The sequence below is a fragment of the Zalophus californianus genome, chromosome 7 (genome assembly GCF_009762305.2).
Source record: "Zalophus californianus isolate mZalCal1 chromosome 7, mZalCal1.pri.v2, whole genome shotgun sequence".
NCBI lineage: Eukaryota > Metazoa > Chordata > Mammalia > Carnivora > Otariidae > Zalophus > Zalophus californianus.
Genome location: NC_045601.1, coordinates 134727296 through 134741098, shown reverse-complemented (window position 1 = coordinate 134741098; position 13803 = coordinate 134727296). Strand labels below are relative to the sequence as shown.

Genomic DNA, 13803 nt, shown 5'->3' with positions numbered 1-13803 from the left:
CAAGCTAGTTATAAAAGAATGAGCAGAATACTGCTTCTTCAGGGTCAGTAGTCATAGCTCCGAGACTGAGGCTTCTACTCGTTTTTCCATTTGATGTAATAACAACAACAAAAAAATAACGTAAACAGCAATGAATATAGTAATGTCATTTTGCCGGTTTTCTCCCCACATAAACCCTCTATGTACCATTCGTGTCATTATTAAAAATCTTGGATTTAATTCCTCATGGACCGAAATTTAGATTTTGCATATTGTTTTAGGTTAGGCTTTCCATAATCCCATATCACATATATTAACAGTCTTTTGTGGCCCCTGAAGATAGATTCAAAACTGTTACGAACTGCATGATCATCAGCCCTTTGCAGCCCTCCCACGGTTTTACAGTGACCCATCAATATCTGGGAGTACCTGAAATGTTTTTGAAAAGGACTGCTAAACTGTCATCACATTTTTATTTTTCAGTAAAATTTTATTTTCCCCCCAAATCCATGTCTTTAAACCCTAGGCTCTACCAAACATAAGAGGGAGGTTTTATAGATAGCACAGATATTTGGCCAGATCTTTGGATCAAAGATTACAAACAGGCCAAAATGTGCATCTAATAAACCTAAAACTGCAAGTTGAAACTTGAGGAGTGTGCTTTTAATCCAGGTGCTACAAAAGCTAATTTGGAAAGTCCTGTGGAAATCTAGTGGACACATGAAGGAATTAGACGTGCCGTAATTGTATTTAGCTATTTATGTGAAAGCAGGACTGGAAGGCTGCACAGCTAGCTCGCTCCTTCTCTGCTGCCCCTTCCCCTCCCCACTGGGTGGCTGTGACTTCCACATTTGGGCGTCAGTCTCTTGCTGGACCTTCCCCTCCCCTCCCTCATCTGTGTTAGATGCCACTCTTGAGTTTCCCGAGCACCGCACACCTCACTCCGCCAGGACGTGGTGTTGTTGAAATACATCTCTCCTCCTACTTTGAGCTCTTTGGCACAAGGACTGTCTTTCATCTTTGTATGCCAGTGTCTGGCACATGTGTGGTGTTCGGTAAATGGCCAATGTGCTGTTGTAGTTCTCTAAAATCTTTGACCTCTAAAACTTCTCTGTTGTTGGAGAAAACAACCAATCCTCACTTCTACAACTATGAAGTCTTGGTTCACCTAGCACACTATCAACTCAAAATTATTTTAGTGCAAGAGGGACTCAGTTTGTCCCAGCTGCCCTTCAGTCGCTAGGTGACCTTGGCAAAGCACTGAGTTAATTTCTGCAGGCTTTGGTCTTGAATCTTTTAAATGAAGGCTTTTACTGGAACATGATCTCCATGTTCCAGTAAAGCTGCCAAGCTCTGTGGCCTAGAGGCACAGTAGAGACCACAGTGGTCTGGTGGGCAGAGCTAAGTCTCTTCCCCACCACCTAGTGACCTGGGCTTACTGAGTATCTGTACAGCTCTGAAGTGACTTGTGAAAATTGATGTATATCATTCGCCAGGGCAAAACAAATGCTCTGCTTAAGTAACTTGGAATCTCAAATTTTAAATTACGTTTGATATAATTTGTGTTAATCATAATTTGCTATATTCTCATGTCAAACTTGATTATTCACATGTGGTTTATGCGATCATTAGAATATCACATTAGATTAATCACGATGCTCTGTTTCCTCATCATCCTGGTTAATAGAGTATTTGAAGTATTTTGGAAAATTATATCTTGCAAATGTTTGAAATATAAAAATAAACTCGAGAATTTGAAGTACATTTTAAAGTTGGTCAGTGTTTTATTTTGCTTCAAAATGCTTAATAAAGAATATTAAATAAATGCAAAACAATTTCATTTTAAACTTTCTGTTGAACACTTTTTTTTTTCCTCCATGATTGAGGATTCTGATTTTTTTACGTTTCTTATTTTTTTTTTTTTTGGACCTTATGTACTTTCAGCTCACTTAGAAGCTAGCTTTGAGGAAGTCGAAAACGACCTGTTGAATCTGGAGGATTTATGTGGACAGTGTGAATTAGAAAGATACAAACATATGCAGTCCCAACAATTGGAAAATTACAAGAAAAATAAGAGGTGAGTTTGAAAAATTGGTCAACAGTATTCATTTTACATGCTGTTCTTTATAAGTTTGGGCCGATAAAAGACAAACAGTTGCAACATGTGAAGCTCATTCATAAGCTTTCCAGAACATGACCTTGAGACACATCTGTGTTTTGGTTCCGCTGTATGTTGCCATTTTATGGAGATGAGCTCTGTAAAGCTGAGGCTGGGATAAAAGGTGGAGGGGAGCAGAGTGACAGCCACAGCCCTCCCAGAAGGCAGGAGCCCTGACCTCATTGTCTCCAAGTGGCATACCCTGAACTGCTTTCTTCCTTTTCTTTCTTTTCTCCTCCTTTATTACGAGAGCAGGAAGAAAAGGAACCTGAGCCCAGGCTGGGGAAACAGGCTCGTGGGGTTTGAATCTCAGCTTTGTCACGTACTGGCTGTGAGGCCGTAAGCAAGTTACTTGCTCTCTCTTAGCCTCAGTGTCTCTGGCCGATAGGATGATACTATACCCACTTCATAGGGTTGTTGTGAGGACTAAATGAGGTAAGAGCTATCAGGCACAAAAAGTGCTCTGTAAGTGTTAGTTATAATCGTGACTGTTGTCATGGAGCCGATAGGAACTGGACGCAGAAGAGAAGCCCAAGGGTGACCGTTTGTGGGACCAGCTGCAGCATCCCAGCTCATGCAGTGCCCCCTCAGGCAGGCTTGGAATTCCGGTCCACGGGGCAGGGACCACGGTAGCTGATGAGAGTGCCCGAGGCAGTCCGTGGTCTGCCCCGCGCAGAGCAGGGAGGGGAGCCATGAGAGGGGTTTGTGATAGTGCAAGAAAACCCAGGTCGTGGGATTGGAGTTGGGCTTAGGCCTGAGAGCAGATTTGGAGGGAGAGGAAGAAAGATCGGCTAGGCAGAGTATCCTGTTGGTTTTAAGTGTTCTCATCGAGGGAGTGGCAGTATGGGAGGACTGGGTTGTTGACACAGACAGGAAGTGCCGGTCACTGGCATACAGGAGGAAAAAAAGTGAAGCTAATATGTAGGTATTGTAGATTATCACACTGACGTCATAGTTTTCTAGAATAATGCCAAAGGATGGGGCAGAGATGAAACTGAGTATTCTGAAGTTTTGGATCGGGTCCATGTGTTTCTAGGACTGGGTCTTAAAGGTTAATGAGCCATAAGAATCACCTGGGTAGTGTTTCACATGCAAACACCTTGGCTCCATCACTGGACAGCCCCAGTTCCCAAGTTAATTCCAGTGGTTTTGCTGTAGACAAGCATTCCAGGCGATTCCGACACGGGCAGTTCAGGGAGAGACCCTTTAAGAGACGGCCAGGTGGGGGTGGGATTGAGTGGCGTGCAGGCTCTACATGGAAGAGCTTCAAAAGGAGCCCCAAGGGGGCTGTGGATAAAATTGTCTGCAGAAGTTTGTAAGTATGTGAGTTTTTCTGGAGGTGCTTTCTGTAAATTGCATTTGCCTACAGAGATTACAGGAGGGTATGTGGCAGCATTAAGAATGGAGTCCTTGTCAAAGAGCGAGTGGGTGAGTGCTGGGACCCAGGGGGTTTCAGACTGAGTCATGGGGCATGAGAGATGAAGAACTTTCTCTCCAGAAGAGAGGAGAACAACGCAAGATTAGCAGAGTTAGAGATGGTTGAGTTAGAGATGTTTTGGCTAGTCTGCAATTTTAAATGAAAAAGTAGGGAAATACTCTGTTGTGAAATCGTGTTAATCATGTAAGTTTATTTATAATACAGTAGGTTTCAAGGAGCATAGTAGGAAGGCTTAGAATGGCAAATTGGGAAATTTTTGTAGGAAATTGGGCAGTGTGGGTACAGGTCATGTGAACCCTAGAAGTTACGTGGTTTCCTCATCTGTAAAATGGAGATAATAAAAGACCTTTTAGAGTTATGTTAAGGATTCAGTTGGTAAAGTGCTTAGAATAATGCTCAGGACGTGGTGCATGCCGCGTCAGGTGACCAGCACTGGCTGACTTGTACGCTTACTTGTACGGCCGAGTCGACGGGTATTCCATATTTGTATCAGTTACGTTTTCTAGCTGGTTGAGCACACGAATTATAGGAATATTGCGGTTTTTCTGTCCATATGCGTTAATACTGATTATTTGAAACGGTATCTGATACTTTAGTATGTAAAATTAAATTTCAGGTTTTCGTAAGCTGAGATGATTAGATAGAAAAAAGTAATAAGATTTGGAACTGTGAGGTTTTATATCTTTCTTTTCACTTTTACCCAGTGACTGAAATATATTCTAATTAATGCATTATAATTTATATGTTATAAAATGAAAATTAATTTTAGTGTTTGGAGAGCAGCATTCCCCATAATTTAAGTGAAAGCCAAATGTACTGAACGGGTCTTAATATGTTTCACGTAATTGAAATGACAGAGTATTTATCCTTTAAGAGTTAGAATTATGTAGTAGAAAGAGTGTGTCCTTAGAGTCAGAAGACCCAAGGCCTGGCTCCCTCGGTTACTGACTTGGGCGTTAGGCCTTACTGACGACGTGAACAGTTGACGCGGTTGGTGACGTGGGCGTCAGGCCTTACGACGTGAACAGCTGACTCACACGTACTTTGTATGTCGTATGTACTGTACACTGTACTCTTACAATACAGTAAGCTACAGAAAAATGTTACTAAGAAAATCATAAGGGAAAATACATTTACAGTACTATACTGTATTTATCAAAGAAAAATCTGCATATAAGTGGGCCCATGCCATTCAAACTTGTGTTGTTTAACAGTTAACCGAATATTGAAACAGAGGGGTTCAGTGAAAGTCTGGCAGAAGTTTGGCAGCCAAACTTACACCCCCGTGGCTCATCTGAGAAATTGACAGCCCAGAAGAAAACACCTGTCCATGTGAATGTTTGGGGGCTCTGATGAAAGAGCAGGGTCTGCGTCTTTGCACCCTGCATGCTGAGCCCCACACTTGTGTACATGACTTCCAGTCAGCTTTGTGGTGCCTCACTCTTAAATATGAATGGATAGCTGAGGAACAATAGCCAGTGGAGGAAAGCTTCCAGAGTGAAAGGGACCAAAATAAATAGAAAATAAACTAATAATAATTAAAAGCACACACACACAGAGGAATGAGAGGCTATGAGGGGAACAGAAGGAAACTTACAAACAGAAATCATAATATACGAGGCCACCTGCTAAGAGACCATTTTGCATTTATGAGACATGAACAGGAGGCTGCAGAAAAGGAATAGTAAGAGACAAGAAAGAGCTCTTAGAAATAAAACATATAGCAGAAATAGTAAATTTCAGCCGAAGCATTGGGAGATCATGTTTGGCCTCTATATAAGAGAGCACAGAGGTAAGAAAAGCTAAGAATGTTGAGAAAATTAGAGAATTCATTCCTGAGTCTCATATCTGACTACTGGAAGCTTCAGAAAGAAAGGGGGGGAAAAAGCAAATTTATTAAAGAACTAATACAAGATAACTGTTCAGAACTGAATGATATGAATAAGTTTGAAAGGGCCCACCAAGTACCGGACAAAATGAGTGGGAAAAGACCCATTGTCAATGCATATTTTTATAAATTTCACTACACTAGGAATAGAGGTCGTAAAAGTCTTCAGAAAAATCTTAAGGATCAGGAATCAAAAGGAACGTGAGCTTTTCAGCAGCACCGTTAGAACTGGAGAATGATTTTCACTTTTCATTTACTTAGCAACATTTTCATCAAGTGGGAGGAAATGGTCATTTCCAGGCGTACAGGGGCTCAGATTTCACTCAGGCATACACCGTATCAGGAAACTGCGGGAGGATATGGTCCACCGACAAGGGAGTAAACCAAGGAGAAGGAAGAACGGACACAGAAGAGACATGAATTGCAGTGAGGATCCATCCAGTTCAGAAGAGAAACAACGGGAATGCTCAGAGGGATGGTAAAGAGAAGTTTGAACAGGCCTGGCAAGCGGGCCAGACTGAAGAGGGAAGACCTTCTGGAGGATTGCAAGAGCAGTGTTTCCAGGGGAAGAAAATGAAGCTAATAGGTTGTCTGATAAGCTTGATCATATTGAGAGTTTTATAAGCTCTGACGGCAAGTCTTTGGTGATAGGTGCAATGTTTTAAAAATGGGCCAAACAAGACAACTCTTAACACTAGGGGAAAACACAGTTTTACAAGAAGAGAAATAAAGCACCATATGACTCAGTTACAAACAGTATTTATAGAACTCTGTAATCGCTAACGTGGAGTTAGGCCAGAATTGTGCTATAACTTACTGGGAAAGATGGTGGAGAAGCTTGCTGTATTGCAGGCTACAAGGGAGGGAGTAAAGAAAGCTCATCCTCGGCTTCCACAGCAGGAGATCGATATGTAATATTTAAAACAGAACAAAATGAATAATTATCAGTGTTGGCACATTAGAATAGAAATAATGGAGGTAAATACCAGAAATAGCCAAAAGCATGGAATGTGGCTTCTTGTAAAAAGCGGGCCAGGAAGGTGGACAGAGCCGGGGCAGGGAACTCTGATCCTCATCATAAATAAAACCTCTGGGCACTAGTTGACTTAAGGAATGTACATGCATTATTTTGACAAATACAGAGATTGAATTTAAAAACACTCTAGACTGAGAAGATTGCCACTGACAAAACCTTCCATGATCAAATAAGTTCCAGGAACGCTCTGTCCTGTGTTTGCCTTGTGGAGCTTTGTGGTACATGTCAGTGCATTCCAAGTTCTGGGAATTCCTATAGTAAAGAAATTTGTTTGACTCAGCATCTCACAGCTTGCTTGCTCACAAACCAATCTGTGTGTAATACACGTTAAAATTCTGTGACTTGGTATTTTTCTGTATTACATAACACCATCTGAAAAATTTTCAAATACTGGTCCCCCAAAATAAACTTATTATCTGATTCCATGGGGAAGAGTTTCTTAAAAATAAACCTCCTTCCTTTTTAACAAGATGCCCTACAATCTAAACTGATGACTTTTCTTGCTCTAAAGAAGAAAATGTATGGTAACAAAAGATTGGCTAGGTGGGATGTGTGTGTATGTTTAAAACGTCTGCATGCTGGGGCACCTGGATGGCTCAGTCGGTTAAGTGTCCGACTTTTTTTTTTTTTTTTTTTTTAAGATTTAGTTAGTTAGTTATTAGAGAAAACAAGCGGGGAGGAGTGGCAGACAGAGAAAGAGAAGCAGACTCCCCGCTGAGCAGGGAGCCCAACTCAGAGCTGCATCCCAGGACCCCTAGATCATGACCTGAGCTGAAGGCAGATGCTTCACCAACTGAGCCATCCAGGCACCCTAAGCGTCCAACTCTTGATTTTGGCTCAGGTCATGCTCTTAGGGTCCTGAGATCAAGCCCCACGTCAGGCTCCACCCTGAGCATGGAGCCTGCTTGGGGTTCTTTCTCTCCCTCTTCCCCTGCCCCTCCCCCACTGTGCACGCATGCATGCACTCTCTCAAAAAAATTATAAAAAATGAGTGTGCTATGTAACACAATTTCTTTAAATAATAAAAAAATGAAATGCATGCTCTACAGATTTTCAGAAAATCTGGGGTAGACAGTTGGATGGAATGGGGAGGGTAGGGGCATGAAGGGTAATTTCTTACTAACCTCCAGAGCTAACAGTCTCTACAATAGGCTCCAAGGCATTTTCTCACTCAGCTTCCATCAGAGCCTGTGGAGTGGGTGGGGCAGCAATTATTGGGAGTTAAGGAGGAAACTGAGGTCCAGGAAGTCAGGACCAGCATCAGAGCCATGGTCTCCAGTCACTTTGAACTTGCCTTTTTTTTCTTTTTTTTCCTTTTAAGTTGGAACACACCAAATCAGTCCCAGGTGTTGATACATGCATTGGATATATGCTATTTTGTCATACATTTGACATGCATTCCCAGTACAGAGAATAGCTTCCTGCTGTCTATAAAAGGAGGACAGGGTGTGTTCCCAGCAGTAATAGTGGCTTACGGTGGCAGTGAGTCTCACCATGGGCAGAGGGAAACATGCCACTTTAGAACACTCCTAGGGAAGATCCCGATAGCTCTTGTCTACCCTTGGAAAACATTTGAATGATGGTTCAACTCAGGTATTTCTGCAGTGAAGAAGGACATCTAATGGTTATCTAATGAAAGTGACATACAAGGAACTGTGCAGTTGTAGAGAGAGAATACCCATAAATAGCTTTTCTAAGAACGTCTGCATATAAAGTGATATTACTATTACTGATACCTTTTATAGACAGGAATAGACACTGCCTTGATAAATCGTAAAACACTATATAGTGGACAGAATGTGGTTACAGGCAGAAGACGGGTACTGATACCAGTGGCTAAGTTGTCAGATAATTCAGAGGATGTGTTAGCCATATGCACTTAAGTCATGGATTCCTTGTAGTAGGAAATAAGCACTTTTCATCAGGTAAGAGTTAATATTTTGTTTTTGTTTTCTTTTTTTATTTGAGTATAGTTGACAAGAGTATTTTGTACAGTGAGCCAAAATAAAGAACTTAAAACCATTTACACATGTTTGTCTAGCTAGCAGTTAGAAAAATGGACTTGAGATTTGGGAGTCCATCCTTAGTCACAGTGTTCAGGGGGTGGCAAATGTGTAATGAGTTATAATTTTTTTTTAAGATTTATTTATTTTAGAACGAGAAGGGGGGGCAGAGGCAGAGAGAGGATCTCAAGCAGAGTCCACACCGGGCATGGAGCCTGACCTCAGGACCCTGAGATCATGACCTGAGCCAAAACCAGGAGTCGGTCGCTTAACTGACCTGTATATAGTCACAGGCGCCACCCAGGCGCCCTGTGATAAAGTATGATTTCTGATGGTTATGTAGAAGTCAAAGAAAATAAAACAGGATTATGTTCTCGTGGTGAGGCAGGGGGAAGCTGCTGTAGCCAGGGTGAGCAGGGAAGGCCCTTCTGAGAAGGCACATGAGAATCAGGACCTGAATGGAAGGGCAGCCATGTAAGGATTGAGGATTACACAGTTCCACAGAGAAGGAACAACAGGGACGAAAAACCTGAATCATGGGCGCCTGGGTGGCTCCGTTGGTTAAGCGTCTGCCTTCGGCTCAGGTCATGATCCCAGGGTCCTGGGATCGAGCCCCGTATTGGGCTCCCTGCTAAATGGGGAGCCTCCCTCTCCCACTCCCTCCGCTGCGCCCCCTGCTTGTGCTCGCTCTCTCTCTGTCTCTCTGTCAAATAAATAAATAGATAAAAATCTTAAAAAAAAAAAAACAAAAAAAAAAACCATGAGCACTACAAGAGAATGAAGAAGTGGAGCTAAAAAGAAATGTTGAATTCCAACCTTCTGAATTTTTAATCTTTCCAGGGCCGCCATTATGTTACTTAGAATGCTTGTAGAGATTCTTTCACAATGATTATCCTTAAAATCATACAGAAATGTGTAACTTTATTAAAATATTTCTTATTTCCAAGTTTCTGGATCCTTTGTTTTCTTCAGCAGGCAACATAATTTCAGAATTTCTCTGAAAATAGCTACATCTTGAAGAAGACAGTGATTTTAGTAATTCCACTTAATTATAAATGACTCATAATTCTAACAATCTTCTCTTGGACTTGAAATCTGTTCAGCGGCATGATAAACTCTAGAAACATTTCTCACTGATTCAGACTTTGGAACTTGGTTGTTACCTCTTAGAAACTCTTGCAGGTTCGAGGGTCACTGCTTCTGTGTTGGGCTTTAGTTATCATGCCTATTTCCAGAAAGTTACTCCTTTTACTTTCTGTATTACAGCTAATGCTAAGGAACTGTGCTCTTTTTGTTTGTGTTTTTTGCTAACATGTAGACTATAGACATAAGTTTCAAAAATCAAGCTAAGTGTAAGAGATTTATTTGAGATGTAATGGCATAACCTCTCGTAGTCGTTGACCAGTTTATGTTTAGAGAATAATCTACCAAGCTCCTGAGCTTCCAGAAATGACTGTCCAAACTAACCGAGAGAAGTAGTGGGCCATAGGTCTGACCTGTACTCCCCATTTCTGAAAGTTGGGGATGGTGGTGGGAGGGCTTGGCAGGAGTGTAGCACACAGGCCTGGCTTTGCTGAGAACAGAACGGAGGGAACCTACAGGGTGAAAATGGTTCTGTAACCAGAAGAGAAGGTCCCAAGCACCTCATCCAAAGGAGTTGGGCAGAAAGTCAACAACTAGCTTCTGAGGTTTTGCAACGGAGTCTGGTTTGGATGCTGAATGCAGAGTGGATCAGGAGAACTTTCCGGTGGAGAGTGCTTTGACATAAAGGGAGTGGATTCTATCTACCCAAGGTGGAGTATCAGGGACCAGGTTTACTTTCCCACCTGATAGAACCAAAAACCAGACAAACCAATGCTTTTGAAATCCCTGGACATAAGGCAAAGAAGAGAAGTGATCCTTGATGGATCAACAAGCAAACGGGTGCGATGAGACCTCTGCTTGCCCCGCATTCTGCTCGAGTTTCCAGGCTCCAGGGCAGGGCGGGGCAGGGGGGGGGGGGGGAGGCCCAGGAAGACCCTGGGCACTTTCTGAGTCGAGGAAACAGAGTCGCGAGTCTGAGAGACCAAGGCAGCCGGTGTTTATAGGACACAGGGCCAGAGAGGAGAGGGCTGCGGAGAGGATCCCGGAACTCCGCCAAGGGTTCCCCTTGAATATCCAGCAGCGTACTCATAATGCATGTGAGGAGACTCCCAGAGGCAGGAGGGGGAAAAAAGGCAGAGGACGAGCTCACAGTTGCTGTTGCTTACACAGTGCCTGCTCTCAGCAGCTCGACTGGAAAAACTTGTAATTCATGGGACATTGGGAAGAGCACTCAGGAATGTCTTCTCTCAGTAGGGGGTATAATTAGCCCCTGAATGAGCCCTGCTCCAGACCTGTTTAACAAATCATGAAAGCAAGCATCAAAAGGACCAGACTGTTTCCAAGGAAATTATCCCAAAACAAAGCTCAAGAATATTTGTAGAAAGACCCAAATATCTAGCACCCAAAAGGTAAATCACGATGTGTAGCATTGAATTAAAGATTACTCAGCAAACATGGAGATAACCAATCAATCAGAAGCAATTCAGAATTGATAACACATGTTAGAATTAGCATACAAGGACACTAAAACCCGTTATTGTAACTATTCTGTAAGTTCAAGATACTAAGTAGACACAGGGAAGATGAAAAAAGGCGCAAACCTGTCTCTCTATTTTTCTCCTTTTACTTCCTCCTTCCCTATTAGGTGCTAGTTTTAGGTGGTTCCCAGGTGGTTAACTGATAGTAAATTATTGTATTTATTATACTATAGTAATCACATCTGCTAAGCCAGTGACCTCTTGATAGGAGGCTATGAATTTGTGGGGTTCATGAATTTGTAATCAAATCTTACGTTTTCTTTCAAAATGAAACCTAAGCTTACGAGTTGGCAAGGAATTCAACAAATTCTTATTCTGAAGTGTCAGAGAATAAATCTTGACAGTTTCAGACTTTATACATAGTCACAAGAACAGATGCAGCTAGAATATTTTAACAGGTTATTAGATCCTTGGGTTGACAGTAAATATAGTTCAGAACTGATATTTAAGTTCTTCAAGCTTTATTTTGAACAATGAGTATCTGTTTGCCATCAACATTAAAAACTCACGTTCTGTCTTGATTCTTTAAAAATAATATTTCTCTAATTGGTTACAGTACTCTTTTCCTGAACTTTTTCTCCCAGTTGTGGAAATGCAGATCTGTATGTTGGGGCTCATCAAGATGTTTGTTTTAACAGAGACAGTAAAAACTTAAATATATATTTGCAGTTGAAAGTGGTCAAGACTAAAAATATAGCAACCTTGAGAAAGGTTTACTGAAATTCGGCAAACGTTAATTATGATTATCATGGGTTTACAAAAAAGTAATCCTTTTTCTGAAAATAGATTGGTTATAGCTCGTGCATTGTAATCTACAGAGTCTGTAATAACTTTCATTGTTCTAGAATCGGTTGGTTAAATTCAGAATAATAATTTACATCTTACATGGCCCAGTACTGTTTTGGAGTTTGTTATGTCTCCTTATTGGTTACTCTTTTTTTCAGAGATGCTTTCAAAAGTAGGAAGCTGGTTATTTTAGTCTTCAGGTGAGCATGGCTGAAACACGGTGCGACCCTTTGCTTTGCCCCTCAGGCATTCTTGGTGGATTCTAGAGAAGGGACAGGCGGAGATATGCTTAGCAGCCTGCCCCACCTGCTCGCTCTGTGGTCAGTGGCCGGAAAAGTCAGGGCAAAGACAGCAACAGGAAAGGGAGGGTGCCTCCTCTCTCCCGCACCTGCTCTTCTCAGGCTGCGTGCTCTCGCATGGTTATATTGGTCCCGTTTCTCTGTGGTCTCTCTTCCTACCGGCATTCTACCATTTCTAGTCTTCGTCCTGGCTCAGAAAAATGGCACTGTCATTGTTTCAAAGGACATTGGGTCATTAGCTACTGGAGAGGTTTGATCCTGGATTTCAAAGAGGGACATTCTCCGCCAGAGTGAGCAACGTTTTTCTTTCTCTCTGGAAGTTCCATGCCATGTTCTGTTTATGACGAATTCTTCTCGTTATACTGACATCAGAGAAGTGCATTACTGTCATATAAAACAGCACATTATTTCTTTGAGGAGGAGAAGCTGATAATAGAGCTCTCAACGATGAACTCAGATGAGAATTTATCACTTGATAGCAGTGTTCTGTGCTTTTACATGGATTTAAAAACAAAGTATTCCATAAAATTATAAAATAAACATTGGACTGACTCAGGGAAAGTTAAAACACTATTTTACCTTATAAGCAAACTTTTAAAAAGATTTATTCATTCATTCCGTTGAAAGGACAAGATGCTTGGCACACTAAAGTGAAAATATTGATAGAGAAAGAAAATTGAATAAAGGTTGTGTAACATGAAGACATTAATAGAGACACAGTCCATGATGTATTTTGAATATTTAATCTGTGTTCTTTTTCCTTAGTTTTTAGGGAGCCAAGTCCATTGACAAATAAATCCTTATTTACCTCACTTCTTGAAGCTGTCCATTCTTGACTTCTACAACACTAGGATCCTAGCTTTGCTTCTACCCCAGGTTGGTTTTCAGTTTCCTACGTAGGTGCTTTAATGTTGGTATTCCCTTGGCTTCTGCTCTGGGTTATTGCCTTCTCCCATTCTGCATGCCCTCCCCAGGTAGTCCTTCCATCTCCTTGGCTCATGTACCACCCACGTGGTGACCATGATCAAATCACTGTCTTCGGTTTGGGTCTCTCTTCTACCTGGAGACTCAGTTGCCATCTGGACATCCTTACTTGGACATCTCAATGGACGTCTCAAGAGCAGCCTGCCCCAAATTATATTCCACAGCAACACTTGACCTTTTCTTGTCTCAGTAAGGTATCACCATCTATAGATCTACCCATTCCATAAACATGGGAGTCATCAAAATCTCTTTCCCCCTCTCCTACCATCTCCGCTCAGTTCCCAGTCTAGGCCAGTCCTGTGTTTCATGAATCTGTTCTTGCCTTTCTGTCTTCACTGATCCTTTCCAGCTCACATCTGTGCAGCCTCAGTCATAGTGACAGCTTCCTCCATTAGTCTCTGTCTACAATTGTGTCCCTCAGACCATTTATATTACTGTCATTCTTTTTTTTTCTCTAAAATACAGATATGATTAAGACTTCTCACCATCTTCAAGATAAAAACTCAGTTATGATTGTGTTAGTTAGGTAACAGTAGCATTTATTTAGCATTTACTGTGTACCAGGTACTGTGCTTTAAAAACTGTAGTCTAATGAACTCAAGAGAATTCTC

The 13803-nt window shown here is 41.7% G+C and overlaps 1 protein-coding gene across 1 annotated transcript in view; it reads left to right on the top strand.

Moving 5' to 3' along the window:
- DTNBP1 (dystrobrevin binding protein 1) overlaps nucleotides 1-13803 on the top strand; it is a 121700-nt gene that overhangs the window by 39313 nt on the left and 68584 nt on the right. Inside the window, exon 6 of the mRNA XM_027603922.2 lies at nucleotides 1924-2056. Within this exon, the coding sequence (XP_027459723.1) occupies nucleotides 1924-2056 (133 nt within the window). The remainder of the gene's footprint in view (nucleotides 1-1923; nucleotides 2057-13803) is intronic.